At 41.7% G+C, this 22,248-nt stretch overlaps 3 protein-coding genes across 3 annotated transcripts; 1 reads left to right on the top strand and 2 right to left on the bottom strand.

The window, feature by feature from the left end:
- Window positions 1-40: 40 nt before the first annotated feature.
- LOC133132978 (hypoxanthine-guanine phosphoribosyltransferase-like) lies at window positions 41-8,565 on the bottom strand. The gene is made up of 9 exons (XM_061248836.1): window positions 8,332-8,565; window positions 4,636-4,742; window positions 4,027-4,210; window positions 3,073-3,138; window positions 2,663-2,680; window positions 2,496-2,578; window positions 2,261-2,307; window positions 1,889-1,965; window positions 41-1,803 (listed from the first exon to the last, which is right to left on the bottom strand). Exons 1-9 carry the CDS (start codon window positions 8,356-8,358, stop codon window positions 1,750-1,752), a joined length of 663 nt encoding a protein of 220 aa, XP_061104820.1. The 5' UTR covers window positions 8,359-8,565; the 3' UTR covers window positions 41-1,749.
- A 1,018-nt stretch (window positions 8,566-9,583) lies between these two features.
- LOC133133149 (PHD finger protein 6-like) lies at window positions 9,584-19,365 on the bottom strand. The gene is made up of 10 exons (XM_061249198.1): window positions 19,212-19,365; window positions 17,917-18,120; window positions 17,587-17,688; window positions 16,869-17,002; window positions 16,683-16,729; window positions 15,919-16,079; window positions 15,041-15,184; window positions 12,239-12,343; window positions 11,261-11,394; window positions 9,584-10,677 (listed from the first exon to the last, which is right to left on the bottom strand). The coding sequence occupies exons 2-10, from the start codon at window positions 18,055-18,057 to the stop codon at window positions 10,548-10,550; spliced, it is 1,098 nt and encodes a 365-aa protein (XP_061105182.1). The 5' UTR covers window positions 18,058-18,120; window positions 19,212-19,365; the 3' UTR covers window positions 9,584-10,547.
- On the top strand, window positions 12,716-13,807 carry LOC133132217 (uncharacterized; the record flags this gene model as incomplete). Its single annotated transcript, XM_061247513.1, has 2 exons — window positions 12,716-12,839; window positions 13,032-13,807. Coding segments are annotated over 2 exons (900 nt in total), but the record flags the coding sequence as incomplete, so codon positions are not given.
- Window positions 19,366-22,248: the final 2,883 nt, after the last annotated feature.

Raw genomic sequence — 22,248 nt, 5'->3', positions numbered from 1 at the left:
TACAGCGCTTTGGATAAAGGCGCTATATAAATGCGAACCATTTATTGTTATCGTATAAACCATTTTATTGTATTTATATTGTCAAACTACAGAATTCAGTACAATTGATACATCCAGCCAGTTCTGATCATATTTAGGTGAAAGGCAGAAGTGTGCTACTGGGCTCCATTACAGATGTCCAGAAATTGTGTAGAGCACTGGTCACCTCCACTGGACTCCACTCCTATAGGGCTGCAGAATCTGCTGGGTGACTGACTGGCTTAGATTTGTGTTCCCACAGATCTTTTCCGGGGCCCTGATTGGCTGCTGATTGAAGGAAAATCACTAAACCTGCATAGCCGTCAGGGTCAAAGGGTATGCCGGTTTTTACTGATTTTCCTTAGGACAGCCATTTTTGGGCTCTATAAAAACTTGAGAAGCCAGGAGATTCAGAACTTTGCCTTTAATCCTCAACCAGGCCATTGCCTGGGCAGTCCCCTGGCCATTGGGGTTAGAATCAGATGGTCAATACAAGTTTAACAAATTATTTAAAAAACTTTTTTTTTAAGAATTTCACATATGGAGAGCCCATCAACATTAAAGATTCAAACTATAGTGATCATATTTGGCTGTAGGAATGGTCTTCATTTTAACAAGACCCATTTTTAATTGTTGATATTTTAAAATGCAAGAACCTAATAGTGCATTCTTCTGAGCTGGTCTTGCAAGGTGGAGTCGAACATGCTTGTCTTGCATGGTTGTCTTGCGTGTATGTATATGACTAATATAGACCATAATGTGTGAAGTACCAATTGCGGAATCTTGGCAAAATTGAAAAGATACAATGAACAGGTCTACACAGAACCCTAGTAGCATTAAGAAACAATGCATCTCCTTTACCTGTGCAGTCACCAATCTGCACAGTAGCCTAATGAATCAAGTAGTAAGGAAAGAGCAGGATATTCCCTACGGAAGGTGCATAGGCCACAACAGTTCAAAATCTCAGCAATGACCTGGCCTGTGGTTCAGTTATAAAAGCATTTCTACAGCCGATTAAAAAAATGTATACATTTCACCAACTATTCAAGGCAATGTTTTTCAAACCACCTTGAGCATTAAATTAAAGTGATGGCTTGTACTTTTAAAATATTTGTTTCCCAATACAATTGGTTTAATCCCTGTATTACATAATTTATGGTGTTGGTTCCATTATATATTCTCCTTCACCCAATTACTTTCTGGTGCATTTCATGTTATATTCATATCCACATTATCAAATAATTTTGGTCTTTTGCCATCAAATGAATCAACTGAATATCTGAATCTAATATGTGAAGTAAATGGAGGACCATGATTTAACACTGTACATTACACACAAGCTGAAAGTGAAACTGATACCTGAGCTACATGCCCAACTGGTTTGTGATATTTGGTCACAAGTAGCTTCACAAATGTGCTATGTCACGAGTGACAGGCCTGTGTCTTTGTATCATACTGCATTGCACGTTTTCTGACTGTAAACAATCCTAAAGCAGCATTGGTTCAAAACCACTTGCCACGAAATTCACTACAGACAGCAATCCAGCACAGGTCTGATGTACACTAAAGTGTGTTACTGTGAGCTGCTTAAAGATTAATCGTCTTAGCAGGTATTCACAGAAATGCATCTGGAAATCTGCCTGATTAAATGTTCATTTTCAGGTAAATCGAAGTAAAAAGGAATGAAATTACAGAAGGAATACATTTTAAAAACAAAGGGGGAAGTTCTCCTCAGGCCATTGTCTTGTATTTGTCTTTTCCTGTTTCGCTGATGACACAGATATGCTGAAATGAAGGCATTGAATAGTTAAGGGTACTGCAGCAGTTTTACTTGGCCAAGTTCAATTTGATTTTGTGGATTCATACTTACATTTAGATCTCTGAAGTATTCGTTGTAGTCCAGCGCATATCCTACAACAAATTTGTCAGGGACTTCAAATCCTACAACTGAGAGAGAGTTTAATTCGTCAAACAGGATTGTATGCAAAATTACATTTACCAGCCATGGTTGTCCCAACCTGACAGCATTCGAGCACCACCTGGTGGTACGTACATGCCACTCTAGCCAAATGTGTATTTTAAAATTTAAATAATTTAAACTGGTTTTGAAAAGTGCTTATGTTTTCAAATAATTCCATTGAATGTATACATTATTGAATCAAATATTAAATTCCTAGGTTTGGTCCAGTATTATACAATTTATTAAATAAGTATATTTGCAATTTACTGAAAAAGAACTCACAATCTGGCCTGTACCCAACACTCCTTGGCGTCCTCTTCACAAGCAAACTGCAAATTGAGTGTGAAGTCATGCATACACGCTTCGTAATGGCAGTTATGAATGCACATGGAATTACGCACAGAACAATATAAAAGTAGACAAGCTGAAAACAATATTCTTGCAGAATTATTAAACCAAACTTTCATACGTAATTTTCAGCAACAACTGTCGCAGCAGGGTTTGCGCGGTACTGTACCTGGCCACCTTAACCATTTTGGGATTGTACTGTTTTAGGAGCTGCAACAATGTCTTCATGGTGTTTCCTGTGTCAATAATGTCCTGAACAGAACAAGAAATGGTTCAGCCAATGTTTATGAACAGTCTACAGCTACTATTAAAAAGTGTAAACAAAAGTCCACTTACCTCAACAATCAAGACATTCTGTACCAGAAACAAGAGGAGAAAATAATTGGTGGAGGTAAGCAGTTAAAACAACAAATAGTACAATTCAAAGTTTGCTCTGTTGATTTTTTCCTCTGAAACCTTTGCTGTGAACATGGCAACCACTGTTCCTGTTGTTTTATTAAACACAGCACACTAGCCGTACAGGTATGGGAGGTGTATGAACAGTGGACATGGGACTCGGACCAAAGGTTTGCAGGTTCCAATCTGGCGGAACGCTAGATCTTTAGGTACTGCAGGCTGCAGTTGCATCATTGAGCAAGGGCTGAGCTGAGGCCATGGATGTGTTAAGAAGGTGATCTTCCACTTTTGTAGTGTCACTGTAGTGGCATTTGGGGGAAAAGTTTAAAACGCATGACAAATCTACTTGCCTTTCCAGTCAGAGTGGAGAGATCATCTCCTCCAATTACTTTGATTTCTCCAGTGGATTGATCATTCTGCATAGAAATGAGTGTAAGAGAAATAGGATGCATACAAGTATGGAATAATCCAAATTTCTATTAAATAAGCATTTTCTTTCTCCCCCTACACTGATCCTCCAAGGACTTATACACAATATTAATCAAAATGACTGGATAAAAAAATAAGCAAGAAGCCATCTGAAATAAAGGATAGAAAAACTTGTTCAAGTGCCAACATGCTTCAGATTGAATGCTTGCACATACACAAGTCAGAGTAGGACTCACACGCAGCTCAAATTAACTCCTGGCTGAATGAAAACCTACATGCCAGACCGTGGGGCTCATCCATGCAATAGGCGAGTGTCTTTAGAAGATGAGCCACCCAGCAATCCCTCGGGTCTGGCATTCATTCAGGTGGTGTCATTACTAAAACACAAATTCTTAAAGAACCTGTCATCCAAATCATTTTAACGATGCATTATACATAAAGAATCAAATGCTATATTAGGACTATGCTATTCCCTTGAGATCTAGAATGAGTTTTGAAAGCAATGAAGATCTGGTACCGCTCAGGAACCACTAAAGGAGGTTTGGTATTGCTAATTTGGAGACTGCTTGTGTAAAAAAACATGACATTTACAATATAAACAATCAGTAGTCAGACCACTTAGCGGGCTGCCAATCTTGAAGTGAGCTTGAAGTAAATGGCCATACAGAATGGACACACCCTGTCAGAAGTCCAGCTTAAGTTTCATGCTTACAAATTTGAAAGCAAATGTACATCTTGTGACATAATGAAATTAAATGCCTTTAAATGCCCGTTTTACCATTTGAAATACACTACCCAAAAATGAAGGTTGAGAGAATGGTGTTTTTTCGATTGTAAATCTACACGTTGAACAGGTGTCAGAGATGTGGCCTTACGTGGTAGCTCTTGAGCCGGATGAAGTCTACGGTCAGGGGGATGGAGCGGTCGCTGTTACGGTTCAGGGCTTTGATGTAGTCAAGCAGGTCAGCAAAAAACTTGTAGCCGCCCTTTAGCACGCACAGAGCCACAATGTGGTGCTCCCCCATCTCAGTCATAATCTCCCGTGCTAAGCGCTCAGTCCTGGGGTGGAGAAGAACTCATCTCAGATGCACCATTCTTGCATTTGGCTAAACATTTCACACAGGGTGACCAAAGGTGACCAAACATCTCAACTACCGAACCATGAATGCTGGCTCCTGGATGCTGCAGCCGCATAAACGCACCAGTCCCTGGGTGCGGTCAAGTGTCCATGATGTTGGCACTGAACCGCAAGTACGTCAATGCCTCAGAGGCCAAGAATCTTAGTCTGAGATATGGACCAACAAATATGATTGGGTATTCCAAATTGGGTAAAAAAATAAAGTATATATAAAACATAGTTGAAAACAAGTGGGAAATATGGTGATGCTGGTGAGTTTTAACAGCAAAGACAGCAATTCTTAACAGCAACAACAACTGTACTTGAAGTGATTCTATACTCGTATGAGTGTTTACGCGTAACCCACCTGTCCAGGATGAGCCCGTGGGGAATGTAAACCCTCTCTAAGTCATCAGCATAATGCTTTGGAATACAAAACAGGTCGAGGTCGTAGCCTTCCTCCGTGTCACCAATCTGAAAAAGTAAGACTTGAGGTGAGGCAGTCAAGCACTGCTAGAATGACAATAAATTTCACTAATGACCACTACAGTATATCACACCTGCATGGTAGTACCTCTTTATTTCAAGTACAGGAATTGTACAAATATGACCAAGGGCACAACAGATTTAACTGGGAGATCTCCACTGATTTGCAACCTTTGACATACATTTCTCTTGACCAATGGACTCTACTAAAACAAACACGCTTTATCACAGAGTACACTGCCCAGTTCTCCAGATCATTCTGTGAAAGGCTGACATTCAGCTTTTGCTCCATTTGATTCAGCCACTTCTGTAATAATAGCCATCACCTAAAATTCAAATATGCATACACATTTAAAATTTCTTCAAATACAGTTCAGTTTTACTTTTTTACAGTACTTTTCACAAAATGTCTCAAAGTACATAAACCTTCCAGGCCTCCCAAGAGTAAGCAGAGTGTAGTCATGAAGTACTTCACCTACAAAAGTCTACTGCCACCTACTCATCTTAAAAGAGCAGGTGTGCATTCACAAAGACAAATTATTATATTGGTCCTCCTTTCAAATACAGTGGTGTGAAAGTGTTTGCCCCCTTCCCTTCTTTTTTTTGTTGTTGCATGTTTGTCAGTTAAATGTTTCAGATCAAACAAATTTAAATATTAGTCAAAGACAACACAAGTAAACACAAAATGCAGTTTTTAAATGAAGGTTTTTATTATTAAGGGAGTAAAAAAATCCAAACCTAAATGGCCCTGTGTGGAAAAAGTGATTTCCCCCCCTGTTAAAACATAACTTAACTGTGGTTTCTCAAACCTGAGTTCAATTTCTCTAGCCACACCCAGGCCTGATTACTGCCACACCTGTTCTCAATCTAGAAATCACTTAAATAGGACCTGCCTGACAAAGTGAAGTAGACCAAATGATCCTCAAAAGCTAGACATCATGCCGAGATCTAAAGAAATTCAGGAACAAATGAGAAAGAAAGTAATTGAGATCTATCAGTCTGGAAAAGGTTATAAAGCCATTTCTAAAGCTTTGGGACTCCAGCGAACCACAGTGAGAGCCATTATCCACAAATGGCGAAAACATGGAACAGTGGTGAACCTTCCCAGGAGTGGCCGGCCGACCAAAATTACCCCAAGAGCGCAGCGACGACTCATCCAAGAGGTCCCAAAGACCCAACAACAACATCCAAAGAACTGCAGGCCTCACTTGCCTCAGTTAAGGTCAGTGTTCATGACTCCACCATAAGAAAGAGACTGGGCAAAAATGGCCTGCATGGCAGAGTTCCAAGACAAACCACTGCTGAGCAAAAAGAACATTAAGGCTCGTCTCAATTTTGCCAGAAAACATCTTGATGTTCCCCAAGACTTTTGGGAAAATACTCTGTGGTCTGATGAGAGAAAAGTTGAACTTTTTGGAAGGTGTGTGTCCCATCTGGGGTAAAAGTAACACCGCATTTCAGAAAAAGAACATCATACCAACAGTAAAATATGGTGGTGGTAGTGTGATGGTCTGGGGTCTGTTTTGCTGCTTCAGGACCTGGACGACTTGCTGTGATAAATGGAACCATGAATTCTGCTGTCTACCAAAAAATCCTGAAGGAGAATCTCCGGCCATCTGTTCGTGACCTCAAGCTGAAACGAACTTGGGTTCTGCAGCAGGACAATGATCCAAAACACACCAGCAAGTCCACCTCTGAATGGCTGAAGAAAAACAAAATTAAGACCTTGGAGTGGCCTAGTCAAAGTCCTGACTTGAATCCTATTAAAATGCTGTGGCATGACCTTAAAAAGGCGGTTCATGCATGAAAACCCTCCAATGTGGCTGAATTACAACAATTCTGCAAAGATGAGTGGGCCAAAATTCCTCCAGACTCCTTGCAAGTTATCGCAAATGCTTGATTGCAGTTGTTGCTGCTAAGGGTGGCCCAACCAGTTATTAGGTTTAGGGGGCAATCACTTTCACACAGGGCCATGTAGGTTTGGATTTTTTTTTCTCCCTTAATAATAAAAACCTTAATTTAAGTGTGACAAACATGCAAAAAAAAAAAAAAAAAAAAAAAAATTCAGGAAGGGGGCAAACACTTTTTCACACCAGTGTATATTTTAATAGCAAATGCAAGAATGAATATGCATTTCACAAGAAACACTTAAACAGAATTTACTGCCACTAAATCAACTGCCTCGAGGCTGACATTTACTGGTGACACGTGATTGGTCGGTCCACAGAACAACGCTTACGTTGGCGGTCGGGGTGGCAGTGGCCCAAACTCCGGTATTAAAAGCGGCAAAGTCAGTGATAAGCGTGTAGATGCCACATAAATGCGTAATTTCTGAAATGACAGAGTGCCTTGGGAATAGAGTAGACACGGGGGATGAGAATTTGTCTGCAGCAGATAGTTGGGGCCTCCTGCGTACTGTAAGATGACTGGTTAGAAACGAGGGGAGACACATTCAGCATCCCGGTCGAGCAGGACCTCATATCTGGACCACTTTCCTCTGACTGCTCCTTTCTGCAGTACAGAATACTTACGATCCAATGTTTTTCTCTGGTCCACTTATCGTCGTTCATTTAATACATTTGCTCATATTATCTTGTTCCTCAACATGTTTTACAAATTAGCCCGCTTGCTATTCAACTACTTTCGTGCTTGGCTGAGGATGGGTAGCTAGAAACAAGTTGATTAGCCAGCTAGTTTCCACAAAGTTACCCAGTTAGTATGCGTGTCAAGTAGCCTAATCAGATGCTTCGCTTTGGTTAACTTATTAGATATTTAACGTTAGTTAACTTTAGCTGGTCATCTCGCAGCTAACTTAGCTAATCAGCGGCTAAACATATCAGGTTGGTTAGAAAAAGCTGTTTTGTGGCCATTACATTAGCGGCACACCCGCAACTATGTTAGGCAGCTAACTTGGTTAAGAATTGTCCCATCATCCCAGGTAATTATTTTTGACAGGTGACAATATAAAAGCTAGTAAATTACACCATTATGGGACACGTTAGCCAGCGCCAGCTACCCAGCATGAGGCCGGGTGACCTATTGTTCAAACCCGAGTCTACTGGAATAACTTATCTAGAAACGTGGGCACATTAGCATGCCATTTTACTTGCTGTCCAATATTGACATACAAGGAGCGTCTGTGATGTGTAGCCCCTTGACTAGGTGAACTTGGCTAAGTTACTACGCTGCTAACGTGGAAGGTAGCTTAGTCGAGGTAGTGCGCTACCCGATTGGACCTCGTGCGCCCCAGGCATGCATTTCTCTCCCTTGGTTCTTTTGTGCGATATTTCCAGAAACTAGATTTTCTCAGTCAGGGAGTCACGGTATAAATCAGGAAGCGGATAATTCGTTTCACTATACGCAAATCTGCTGGAATAACACGTGGCTGAGCACAACTATGCAATGCAACACGTCTCCACAAGGAACAAGTTAACTAACGTGTTACCCATCCAGCTATGTTATGTCTACCACCTTCTGACAGCCATGTCATACAACCTAGCGACAGCCATGTCATACAACCTAGCTAGCTTTTGCTAACGTTACTTGACTGGCCGACATCCAAGCTCGCCAAACTTACCACAACACAGGAACTGCTGGTGGCCATATCAGTGTCAGTACGTTGCTCACTGGATACCTCGTGTAGCTTCACTTAGGGTCAGAAGGCTCCGGCCACTGATATACAGATTGTAGTAATCCGTTTACCTCATTGGGTACGGTGCCACTTCTGCGTGAATGACAAAATCGTCTTCAATGGCTGATTTGTTTGCATGTGGAAACTGCGTTTTTGTGGTACTGCTAACAACGAATGAAAAGCGCTGGACCGCCCATTTCAAATAGACGTATGAACTCGCACGTAGACAACTCTTCAAGCGAAGTTTTGGCGCAAATATGTCCGCATCATATATATCTCGATGGTTCAGATATAATTGCGCATTGAAATCCGATTAAAATTGACCAATTGGTTCCGCAAGAGCCAAATTTGACCAAACTTTATGGATATTTTGGATAATGTATTTCTTTATTTCGTACTGTTGTCAAATTACCTGTATGTGAATATTGAGGAATTGTAAAATTGTGTTACAATTTAAGTTCCATAAATTAAACGCTTGTTTAAGGAATTTCCCCCAAAAAAACCTACAAAAAAACCCAATACAGCCTCAGCGCCACCTACTGGTGGAGGTAATTAACAATGTATGAAAAGGTATTATTTCAATGAAAAACATCCGGGAGTTCCGATTCTCCAGTGGTTATCAATCCACAAATAATGTAATTGTCCATTTTCACCTTGTAGAAATGTAATTCACATTACTGCTTATGTTTGATTAAACGGCAATCGACATACCAGTACATGGTGCTGATCAGTCATTAATTTGTTTACATTGTCCATTTACTCTCAGCCTCCGTTCCCAATTGTCCATTATGCAAATTAATCTCGAACAACAGCATTCACTCAACGAGGTAACTCCAGTGTGATTGTGAATTATCAATTTGGTTACCTTACCCTGACTTACCGTAAGTGATTGCTTGTTAATTAATTTGCTGAAAAAATCATCAATGGGAGCAGTTGGAGTCAGTTTAATTGCACTCATGACAAAGCCCAACATTTTGCCTCAAATGTCATGGATTATAGGCTATTCATGGGAAATTAATTGGCCATAATTTGCTGGTTTAAGAGATGCCCATGACAAAAAAAATGTGAACAGGAAAAAATTTGTTAGGGATATGGCTTCACTCTTTGGAAGTATTGCTGTGCCACTGTTCCAAGGCAACAACATTACTGTTATGTGTGACGTGCCCATTAATTTGCCAGATAAAACAATGCAAAGGGCAACTTTCATACAAGTGTTTTTTTAATGGCATTTTAATGTTCCAGTACAGCTTTGTTTAGAAAAAGGCCAATTGGATCCTTTTACTAAGAATTGGAAAGAATAGATTTTTGAAAAATCTATACTCTCATTGCCCAAGTTTATTTTAATGAATGTATGTTGCATATATTGAAGTGGTCCAACCAATTATTCAATCAATATTCTTCATGTTTTAAACTAGACTGCTTCAAATGACTAAACTCTGTGGCTTATTTCAGTAGCCAATTATAGCATATAGGTTTAAAAACAGGAATGTATCTTGGCTGGAAGAAACCATCACCTGACAGTTTTAAAAGAGGTTCATGCCACTTGAGGAATTTTAATCCTGTCTCTGAATAAAAAGAAAAGCCATGGATTTTCACAATAACAATATGGTAATAAAATATATGCACGATTCCAAAGAACAAAGATTACAAAGGAGTACTTTTTTGAGAAAGAGCAAGATAGAACTTTTCGGATTTCATAGTTTGTAAGAAAAATAAAAACAGAACAAGACAGCCTTCATAAAATAAGTCCAAAAGATGTTTTGTTTTTCCCCCCCCAAAGAAAGAGTGGGGCACAGAACGAGCATGTATCGAACATAACAATCAGTTTGTCCAGTCTGGTCTTCTGCAGGTCATTCTCCCGCGAGAAAGACCGAATCAGTTACACCAGCTCCCTCCACAGGACCTCCCCACCCTTGTCACTTGATATCCAAGAAATCAAACAAATCCTCATACAAATCCATACAAAACCAATTTGGTCAAAGCCAGGTGAGTTACATGTGCACTTCCACTGGAGCTGGTTGGAGAGCAAGCATCAGAGATCCATATCTGGTGACCTATTTTCGCTTTTTAACGTTTTTAACAAAAATATGCACTTTGAATTCTTGTCTTCACCCCGTGTCCGTTTGTCGAGCCAGTCGTGCCGTTCCTGTGCTGTACCTAGCCTAGTTGCCGTTGACTTGCGGAGGGTGGGAGGCGCCGTGCTGGAGGCCCTCCCGCTGTCGACTGCGGCTCTCCCTCTCCTCGTCCTCCTCGTCCCTCTCCTCATTCCCGCTGTGGTTCTTACAGTAAAGCCTGGTGCAAAGTGCCCAAACAGAGCGCTCGTCAATGACATTATATTCACTCGCGCTCGAAAGATCAGCGAAAGACAAATATATTCATATTTAACATACGCTGATTGGGGAATGTAAATAATGGTCCAGTCAACTATCAATCCGCTATCTATTCAAACCATGTCAAATATTACAGCCTTATTTAGTAAATCCTACAAAGTTCTGTTCACACAAATTTCACACCATTATTCTTTATCCCCCATACAACAATATTGTGCCTTGGGATTATGCAAGTTTTCTCCCTTGCAGATGAAGTTTAAATATAGCTTGTGATTTCTTCAAGCTTTGTGTGTTCAAGAGATTCACAGGGGATGGGGATACAGGTAACCAGGATAGGTTCAGATATGTATAGTACCTTGGATAGCAGAAACTTTAATAACTAAATGTCACCAGTAGTTAACACTATGCATTTCAGATGAAAGGAGGGATTCTCATCAAAATCTTGTCCTGATCTTAATTTGTATTCAGTTGATTTGGTCAGTAAATCCAGAATCCATTTTAAAACCTTAAACATGTTAAAAGGTAGGTGAGAGGGCAGTGCTCACTTGTAGATGCCACGGGCCATGTTCTCGATGTACTTAGCCTTATCCTCCAAGCCGCAGTGGTAGTGGTAGGTCTTCACACAGGCCTTGATCTCACAGCCAATGGTGGCTCCTAACTGAGCACACAGGGTGCATTTCTGATGGAGAGCAAGGACACAGAATGAGTCAGCTATGCAAACGGCATTAAGTATGTGCACTTTTCTAGTTAAAAGTCATAAGGAGAAACATATTTGCCTCCTAACTAGAATGACTGCCTGGCAGAAGTATGAGCTCAAATTACCTTTACATTTAAAGCACCTTTGAGATGACAATTTGCCTCATTGACTTTTAAGTGTGATAAGCAGATATGCCAGTTTTGTGAAAGATTTGTCCATTGGGCCGTAATTCTCTTTGGTCACACAAGAGTGTTCCCTTTCTATGCACCACATTAAAGAATTTGAATTACAAGACAAGGGTTTACTTTAATAAAATCACCTTAATTCTTAGAAAAACAACAATTACCATAAAGAGGTAATTCACACCATTAATACTTCTGCTCCAGGCCCAGAAAGGCTAATGAAGGCTAATTAATTTATGAAATCGGGAGAATCATTTGAAAACGGCAGAACCTCCAAATCATCTTTGTAAACATGCCCTGGTTGCAGGCACAGAGAATGAAAAGTGAAACAAATCTTCACAGATTGGGACATTTTACAATGGAAAGAAAAATAACTCAATCGTCGAACAGAACTTTAAAAATGTGAATTTAATATAAATGAAGAAAACCAAGGAGAACTACATTTGGCACAAGGCAAGACATCCACCTTTATTTCCAGCTCATGAGCTGCCACTTTCTGTCTGTATAAAGCGCTCTTTTCAAACCCTCATTAGTCTGTCACTTAAGAAAGCACCAACGCACTTTGAAATGTAACGGTCTGCAAAATGGCCACAGCCAGAGAGCCCGTCTCAGTCTGCAGTCTCCCCCCTTCCCTAGCCACTCACCATTCTCTTCCCTCTCTTGATCTCCTGGGTGACCGTTTTGATTTCAAAGTTCCCAAATTCGGCCCGGGAGCTGGTGGTGAGCTGGACTGTCCCGGACGAGAAGAGCTGCCAAAATAGATGCAAAGAACAACTCACTTAGGGAATAAGGCTCTAATCAACACCTCCCTCTCTTCCGGCACCATGCCCTCTTCCCTGAAGAGGGCCAGAGTCACTCCCCTCCTCAAAAAACCTACTCTTGACCCCTCTGCCCTGAACAACTACCGGCCTGTCTCTCTTCTTCCCTTTCTCGCTAAAACCCTGGAACGGGCGGTCTACTCACAACTGTCCACTTATCTTCTCCACAACAATCTCCATGACCCCAACCAGTCTGGCTTCAAGAGTGGCCACTCCACTGAAACCGCCCTGCTCGCGGTCACTGAGGCACTCCACTCTGCTAAAGCAAAATCCCTCTCCTCTGTCCTCATCTTCCTCGACCTGTCAGCCGCCTTCGATACAGTCAACCATGAGATTCTGCTCTCATCGCTGTCTGGGATGGGTGTCACAGGTTCTGCACTCGCTTGGTTTTCCTCCTACCTCTCTGGTCGCTCCTACCAGGTGACTTGGAGGGGCGCAGTCTCCGACCCTCAACCCCTACGAACTGGAGTCCCGCAGGGCTCGGTTCTTGGGCCTCTCCTCTTCTCGCTATACACCATGTCTCTTGGTTCTGTTATCTCTTCCCACGGCTTTTCTTATCACTCCTACGCTGATGACACCCAACTCTTCATTTCCTTCCCCCCCGACACCCAAATCACCACACGGATCTCTGCCTGCTTGGCTGATATCTCTGCGTGGATGACTTCCCATCACCTGAAGCTCAACCTTGCCAAAACTGAGCTTCTCTACATCCCTGCTAAGTCCTCTCCGTCAATCGACCTCTCATTGACTGTTGAGGACTTTGTAGTTTCCTCCTCCCGTACGGCAAAGAATCTTGGGGTGACTCTTGATAACTGCCTCACCCTGGCTCCACAAGTATCCTCCACTCCCAGAACCTGCAGGTTCTTTCTGTATAATATACGCCGTATCCGTCATCTCCTGACTGAGAAAGCCACCCAGCTCCTAGTCCAGGCGCTCGTCATTTCCCGCCTGGATTACTGCAACTCCCTCCTAGCCGGTCTCCCAGCGTGTGCCATCAAGCCCCTCCAGCTGGTCCAGAATGCTGCAGCCCGCCTGATCACCAATCAGCCCAGGTCGGCTCATGTCACCCCGCTTCTCATTGGCCTCCACTGGCTTCCCATTGCCGCACGCATCCGTTTCAAGGCCCTAGTGTTGGCATTTCAGGCTGCTAAGGGGACTGCCCCACCTTACATACAATCCCTGATCACTCCCTACTCCCCAGCTAGACCACTCCGGTCTGCCAGCTCTGGTCACCTTACGGTTCCCTCTCTACGTGCACCTGGCGGTCGAGCTGCACGTTCACGCCTGTTTTCCGTTCTGGTTCCTCAGTGGTGGAATGACCTGCCTACCACTGTCAGAACAGCAGAATCCCTCCCCCTATTTCGACGCAGACTCAAAACCCACCTTTTCAAACTCTACCTTAGTCCTCCCTCCTGATTTCCCCTGCCCCTCCTTTCTGATATCCCTATCCTTGTCTAACCCCCCCCCCCCCCCCAAAAAAAAAAAATTCTGATGACGACTATGTTTAGAACAGCATTTCCTGTGTATTTTGCTAGTTTCTGGATGTGATGCTCTGACTTATGGTAGAACCTATGCACTTGTAAGTTGCTTTGGATTAAAAGCGTCTGCCAAATGACTATAATGTAAATGTAAATGTAAAATGTAAGGTAAAATTACACTCCAATGCAAAGGTTACCTGAGAAAAGCAGACATTGTAACTAGTAGAAAAAATGTCCTTTTAACTAGGACTTGGCCTGGACATGCTGTTTTCATTTAGTTTTCAGGTACCTCCTGTCTAAAACTCTAGCTTCATTACATGTGAAAGGTATCAAAGAGGCTTTAAAGGCCAAAGACTGTGGAAGGACCAATATGCTCCTTACTCAGGCAAACGCAAATAAAAATATACCCGCATCAGGCAATTTTACAACCATAATGGCCTAAAGGATCTCAAGCATGCAAGTAATTTAATATGAATATGACATGTTGCTATGCAATAATACACATACCACAGAAATTAGAAGATAAATATTAACCAGTCATGGAGGTGCTTATTAAGAACAATAACCATGTGGGAAATCAGTGCAAGTTTTGTGAGAACTGGATGGTCAATGAGTTATAATTATTCATGTGATAGGCTCCCATATGTACTGTCCAATATAATTATAGTCACCATGTATGGCTAGGTACACTAATACTATGAGCCAAGTTTGTAGCAAATACAAAAAAAAAAAAAAAAAAGTTTTCAGCTTAAAAGTGCACAAGAAGAGCGGGAAGTGCAGGAAGCAGAAGTTTCCACACATCAGTATTCTAGGGCCAATTGTTTTGATCAGTATTTTAGCCAGCTGTTTGCTGCTTGTATAATGTCTAATGTACACCCGCCCTAAGCGGTTTTAGCCAGCTGGGATGATGATGTCTCATCCAGCAACCCCCACAGTTCGAACGGGTGCTCGTGGTTTGTCTGTCAAGCTGCATATGAAGAGTATTCCTCTGACTCATCTGTGTGAGACTGACTTGACAACTGCGATATCTAAAGAAGCAGCGCTGACATCCCAGGCCCATGGACACATGTAATCTCAGCAATTTACATAGTCTCAAGCCAACATCCATTAACATTACTTATGCACAGCTCGACAGCAGCAGGCGACTCACCATGCACTTATAGTGTGCGGCCACCTTCTTGCTGTTGTCTGTGTGCAGCTTCCCACGGGTTTCGTTCTCCTCGTCTCCCGCGTGACAGAACCCGCAGCGGGGGCCCACGTCGCTGGGGCTGACCCGCAGAGGGGAGCGGTCCCGCTGTGGGCCAGGAGGAACAGGAATGAAACTCACAGGTGCACGCAGAATGCTGCAGCACATTGTCGCAAATGAAATGGTGTTGAAAATATTCTATTCATAATTTAAAGGTACAATAGTTTTCTGTTAAAACATTGTAAATCCCTTCCTATCACAGAAAATGGCTCACTGATATGCTGACTCGCCCTCTGCCTGTGTTTATAGTCTTTAAATTTTCTAAATATGCAGTTGATGGACCGACACACCAAATCATTGTATAGCCGTACAATAATTCAAGCTCATTGGTTGAAAGTTGGTTCTAATTGGGGGGGGGGGGGTTTCAACCACAATGCGTTCACAGAGAAGGGGGAGGGATAAACAACGTGGTGATTTGAGGGTCTTTGTTGATGCAATTCCTCTCTTGACTGTTCAAAGTCCGACATTACCTACTATACCTTTAATTCTAATCATCATAGGTCCTACTCCCGATGACAAAATTAAGGGATGAAAGACATTGACTCGAGGTAGCAGAGTCATATTCTGACTACATAATAGCTGAACAAGAGATTTTTTGTTCTGTATAAATCTCTGCCAAATTCATTTAAATTCATTTTAAATACTTGGAGGAAATGAAGGTGTGACCATGAGAAATATCACTGCATGTCATTATTCTGCCTCTCAGTGAGAATGTGGCTTCGGATACTCAAGCGTGCTGAAGGCTCTAAGCTGAATTAGTTCTATAGGCTCATCGGTCTTACATGTGAGGCACTCTCTACGTCATCAGTGCCATGTGAGGAAGTGGAGCGGGTATCCTCTGACTGGCCACGAGAGTTGGACTTCACCCCGCCCCTTTCTGACTGACCCCGCCTCCTTCCCCGAGGAGGGGAGGAGTCTGAATCATTGGTCTTGCCCACTTCATCTGGAGAAGAAGGGACAGTAATTATTTGTTTTTGGAAAATGTAGGGGATTACAGGTTGGGGTAGTTCTGAAAAGGAGACCCCCTTTTTCTTGAAGGCTAAGCTAACTGGCTAACGCTTCATAGTATCTTGCTTGTAGTAAGGAAATGAGACCACTAAAACAACTCCACTAGCAGACTGCAAATCTAAGAATGAATGGGCAACTTGTAGCTTAGTTGTTATGGCACATGACTGGGAGCCGCAAGGTTGGCGGTTCAATCCCAAGTGTAGCCACAATAAGATCCACACAGCTGTTGGGCCCTAGAGCAAGGCCCTTAACTCCACAATGATCCAGGGGGGATTGTCTCCTGCTTAGACTAATCAAGTCGCTTTGGATAAAAGCGTCAGCTAAATAACATGTAATGCAATTACACTGAAGAGAGATGGGAGCTTGGACTGACTTTAAGGTTTGGCTGCTTCTATACTTCCCTACAACTGCTCACTAGTATCCCTTCAACTTTGAAGTGTTCTGACAATATTCATGTTATGACAGCCTATGTGAATGTATCTTTCAAACCAGACGGACATACAGAAAGTGCAATGGGATAAGACCGCAGTAACGTTACCTTCACTGGAGTCTTGCGTAGCATCCCGGTGTTTGCGACAATATACACTGCAGTCAAATGGACACGTCATAACGTCAGATGAATAAGAAATATAATTCAATGACTGATAAAGAAAGTGATTGTGCTTCGGATCATTTAAAGTGAAGAAAATGGCTGATTGAAGCCAGTTGAGCGAGCTGCACTCACATGTAGATACCCTGGGAGGGCTTCTCTTTGACCTGGGCTTTGTCCCGCAGGGCGCAGAAATAGTGGTAGGTCCGCCGGCACATCTTCACGTCACAGCCAATGGTGGCCCCAGGTCGGTGGCAGGATGAACACATCTGCAGCAAACCAGGGACATGAAGACGGGCGCAACATTATTACACGCCATTACCCCACGTGGGTCTTGCAAATTTACAATACGCACAGGCAGACACCTATTCACACTGCTGGATTTCTCCAGGAGAAAAAGAGGTAAAAGTGTTGAAGATTGCAACCAAAGTGTCTCAGCCGGGGTTCTAACCTGCCATCCTCCCTCAATGAGATTCAGTGCAGTAACACTTACTATTGCGCAGCTGCACAATGTCACTCAGACAATGCTATTTTTTTTGCGACACATCAATGTGTAGGGCGGCCTGTAGCGTAGTGGTTAAGGTAAATGACTGGGAAACGCAAGGTCGGTGGTTCTAATCCACAATAAGATCCACACAGCCGTTGGGCAAGGCCCTTAACCCTGCATTGCTCCAGGGGAGGATTGTCTCCTGCTTTGTCTAATCAACTGTACGTCACCCTGGATAAGAACGTCTGCCAAATGCCAATAATGTAACGTAATGTAATGACACACAGAAGACCTGGTTCAAGTTCACAAAGTGTCCCAGTGTACGAGTGTTGAGCCAAGTGCTAAAGGCTAAACGGATCCCCTCACCAGCTTTCCCCCTCTCTTTATTTCCTTCTTCACATCCTCAATGGAGAACCCTCCCAGGTTCTCACTGTCTGCATGCGATGTCACCAATGCAGACGAGAAGAGCTGGAACAAAAATAAAAATGCACTTCAATAGAGAAGATAAATGATCCATCTTCCCCATTCTTTTGTACCTTTCATTTTTATCTCAAAGGGCAGAACACTGCCAGTATACACAGTGCTGTTTATTCTTCCTTTGCTTGCCTGGTTCCAGAGCTTTACTGGTTCTCCACCAACAAAATAGCCCTCCTGCCCCCCATTGTGAGTTAGGTCCCCAGTTCCCCAAACTCTCACCATGCACTTGTGGTGGGCTGCCACCTTCTGGTTATCAGACACCAGTAGCTGCCCACACTCCTTGTCGCGGTTGGTTTTGCAAAAAGCACATTTTCGCATTTTTGCCGCTGCCCCCTTTCGCTGCCCGGATGAGCCTGACATTGCCAGGCAATCTGTCCACTCCGCTTGGTCTCAGTGGGTTTGCAGATCAGAAACTGCTCAGACCTAAGAATTAAGGACATAGTTCCAGTTACCAGACAGAAACCAGGCTTGAAACTTCTTTAAACTTCATTAATAATAATAATTATAATAATAATAATAATAACAATAATAATAAATATTATTATTCAGTTATTGTTACTTGATATCAAATATAATTGTGATGTATAATAAAAGAAAACAAAAGTGAATACACAAAAGAACATTTTCTGCGATTCGGACAACGCATAATGTAAATGTAGGATTGAGAGTTATGATGACATGACGCATACTAGAATAAATGTATCAAATTCTTGGATTTAAAAGCATTTCACGAAGGATCGAAAAACGAAGGATCACATCTCCAGTAAGTAGCAGATGTCAGTAAAAAAGTGCAAACTAGCGCCAGAACTTGCATTGTTGCATTGTACAAGAGCGCGAACTCTACTGGCGGCAGCAGCAGGAACAGCGCCGCGGCACACAGCACGCAATGAGAGGATCCCAGTGAACATTAGAAATAAGCAACAAAAATACAGACTATCTAAAAAATCCCGTTTAAAGTCAATGTTTGTATTGTACCATGAAGCTAAACATTACGCATAGTATGATTGCTTGTATTCCAAAAAAAAGAGAGAAATCACAATGAATGCAGTTTCGTATCGTGTCATTTTTTATATCGTTTAACTTGATGCTGAAAATGAGGTACTCCGCCCCCCTGAATGCCATCCATAAAATAAAAAAATAAGGGGGTTTCCTTATGCTACCCGCGAGGCCCTGGGTATTCCAGGGCCTCCAATGGATACTTAGATACACACTTGAAATCGAAGAGTCTCTTAATGTTAGTAGTAGATCTGAGAGTGAAGTAGCCTGCTTGGTCCACGAGTTTCTAACTGAGGGTACATCCCATTCATTCTTAGATTTGCAGTGTGCTAGTGGAGTTGTGTTTTAGCGGTCTCGTTTGCTTACTACTAGCTAGATCCTATGAAACGTTAGCAAGTTAGCTTAGCCTTCAAGAAAAAGGGGATCTCCTTTTCAGAACTACCCCACCTGGCAAACCCATTTATAATAAAACGCAATAGTATATCCGAGGAGAGCTAGAAGGCAACAACAGATCTTACCCTTCTCTCCCTCTCAGTTACAATCACGCAGCTCCGCAGTGAAGGAGAGTGAATACGAAACTGTTTTTCCTCTTCCTACTGCGAGAGGAGCCCTCGCTGTTCCTCAACTCTGCCACTACGCAGATTCATGCGACGTTACGCAATGCAAAAAGCACGTTTGATTGGCAGTCCGCACAAGCCCCGCCTTGCACACAGTGTAGTCTTATTTGCGCGTTCTACAACAACGAAGAACTAATAACTCCAATGCCATCAATAATCATTTTAAAGATGTTGCTACTTAATATAACAATTGACACTTTCTCGGTCTTTCTTCCAGATTGTTTCTGCTTTACTTTGAAAATAAGCTTACAATTCACAATAATTTAGTTTGAATAGTTTTGAAGGATGGATATGTTATTTTCAAGTTTATTTTCTAAAATGTCCATGAAATATAAGCAATGATGTTTATTGAAGTTAAGGGCAGGCACCACAGGTGAAAAGGGCGCTTTTGGCTGTATTGGTCAATTTTGAGATATTATGATGTTTTGCCTCCACAACTACTGTAGTTTCATAAAATATATGAACCAACGATCAGAAACAACTTTAAGTAGTTTATTTCACCTAGTTGTTTTTATACCAGCTGTGTCAAGTAAACTAAACACCAAAAACTAAATTACATTGTTTATTTATTTTTATTTATAGATATAACTACGTGTTTTTACTTGGCGCTTCTTAACACAAATAGATGAGGAATTACAGAGGGTTTCTCTCATACATTTCTGTTTTATGGGGTATTTTATGTGGAAAAATATCAAAAGATATTTTTTCCCAGCATATACAGTGGGCACCACAATTAAATGTACAAAAAAAAGCAGTGTGCTTTATTAATGATTCAATGGAATCAAACAAAGTCTTACATGTTTCAAATAGAAAAATATTTATCCAAAACAGGTTCCACAATTATTAGCATCCTTGTATGCATTCCATTTTGCCGCCAAACATGTTGATGGTGTGTATGGCCAAAACGTTCAATTTTGGTCTCATCTGACCATAGCACTCTCTTCCAGTAATAATTCCATCTCTTCCAGTAATAATTCCAATGAGTTTTGGCAAACTTAATGATGCTTGGTTTTGTTTATTGTGTCTTTGTGCCACCCTTACAAAGAGTTTGTTGGTATGGAACTGCCATTTCATGATTCTTTTTTTAGACTTGGTGTTTTATGCCTTTTTATGATTGCCCTTACAATGCTAAGTGGTATGTTTAACCATTTATGAATATATCCTGTATATACATTTTTTTGGGTACCCATTAACTGACTTGTGATGATCAATTACCGTCTGTGTCTTCTGAACTGAGAGTTCTTTGGATTTTCCAGTCCTGATGGTTGATAAAGGGATTTTGCATGCTTGTTACCTCAGGAGGTAAGAGCTGTCGTCTGGCAGTTGGAAGGTTGCTGGTTCAATCCTGCAAAGTGTCCCTGCGCAGGACAACTATCCCATAAATGCTCCTGACGGGCTGGTTGGTGCCTTGCATGACAGCCAATCGCCTTTGGTGTGTGAGTGTTTGTGTGAATGAGAAGTATCAATTGTACAGTGCTTTGGATAAAGGCGTTATATAAATGCCAACCATTTACCATTTAGTGAAACAGGTAGTGATGGAATGACAGTATAGTCAATATAGTTCCTTTTGACTGAGATTAACTTGATTAAGTAAAATTAAACAAGGTATGATTTTATTTAAAATAATTGTTTCTTTTACAATTATTTTAGCACCTGTGGTTTTCAGAAAAAGTGAGATTACTAAATAAGAAACATTGAAACATGTATATAGTGAGTATATAGTTTTACCATATGTTTGAATGTAAAATGTATTAGGTATTTATAAGACTTTTTAAGTGTTCTGCTGCTGTAGCCTATCCACTTGATGCGTGATGTTTTCAGAGATGCTCTTCTGCATACCACTGTTGTAATGCATGGTTATTTGCATTACTGTCACCTTCCTGTCAGCTTTGACCAGTCTCCTCTGACCTCTCTCATTAACCTCTTGACCATGTCTGCATAGTTGCTGGCACGTGATCGGCTGATTAAATATTTGCATTTGCATGCTAGTGTACAGGTCTACCTAATAAAGTGATCACTGACTGTAGGTCACATCCATGTGTTTATTATATGCAGCCCATCCATCCATCCATCCATTATCTGAACCCGCTTATCCTGATCAGGGTCGCAGGGGGGCTGGAGCCTATCCCAGCATACATTGGGCGAAAGGCAGGAATACACCCTGGACAGGTAGCCAGTCTATCACAGGGCACACACACCATTCACTCACACACTCATACCTACGGGCAATTTAGACGCTCCAATCAGCCTAACGTGCATGTCTTTGGACTGTGGGAGGAAACCGGAGTACCCGGAGGAAACCCACGCAGACACGGGGAGAACATGCAAACTCCGCACAGAGAGGCCCCGGCCGACGGGGATTCGAACCAAGGACCTCCTTGCTGTGAGGCGGCAGTGCTACCCACTGCACCATCCGTGATTATATGCAGCCTTTTTTCTTAACTTTTATGAAGGGTACAAAAAATGGAGCTCACTGTGCATAAAACAAAAATGTGAAAAACCCTCAGTAATTCCCCAGCTATTGAGTCATTCATCACATTGAAATAGAAAAATTAATCCACTAAGACAAAAAAGTGTTTTCAATAATATGCAAATGCATACTTTTTTAATCATTCATGAGCTAACTTGCACAGGTGAGTAAAAGTCATAATACAAAAAATGTTTGCATTCTTGTCCAAATTCAAAGTATAAAATGTAATTTGGATTGGAGGGAAGGGATTTTTCCTCCTCTTCACCCATTGTACCTTCCCTTAAGAAAGTATTTTCTTAATTTTATAATGGAATGGTATTCTGAAAAATAATGAGAACAGTCAATTTTTCAGATATACGATAACAGATAAAATGCACATAATGCTTATTTGACTAATTTAAGATCATTTGTATAAATGGATAAGTAAACTAAATTTTCATTGAGAGTTTAGAGCCCAGCATCATTGAG

This window comes from Conger conger, chromosome 7 (assembly GCF_963514075.1).
Source record: "Conger conger chromosome 7, fConCon1.1, whole genome shotgun sequence".
Lineage (NCBI taxonomy): Eukaryota > Metazoa > Chordata > Actinopteri > Anguilliformes > Congridae > Conger > Conger conger.
The sequence above is the reverse complement of the archived record's forward strand: the minus strand, read 5'-3'. Positions and strand labels throughout refer to the sequence as shown.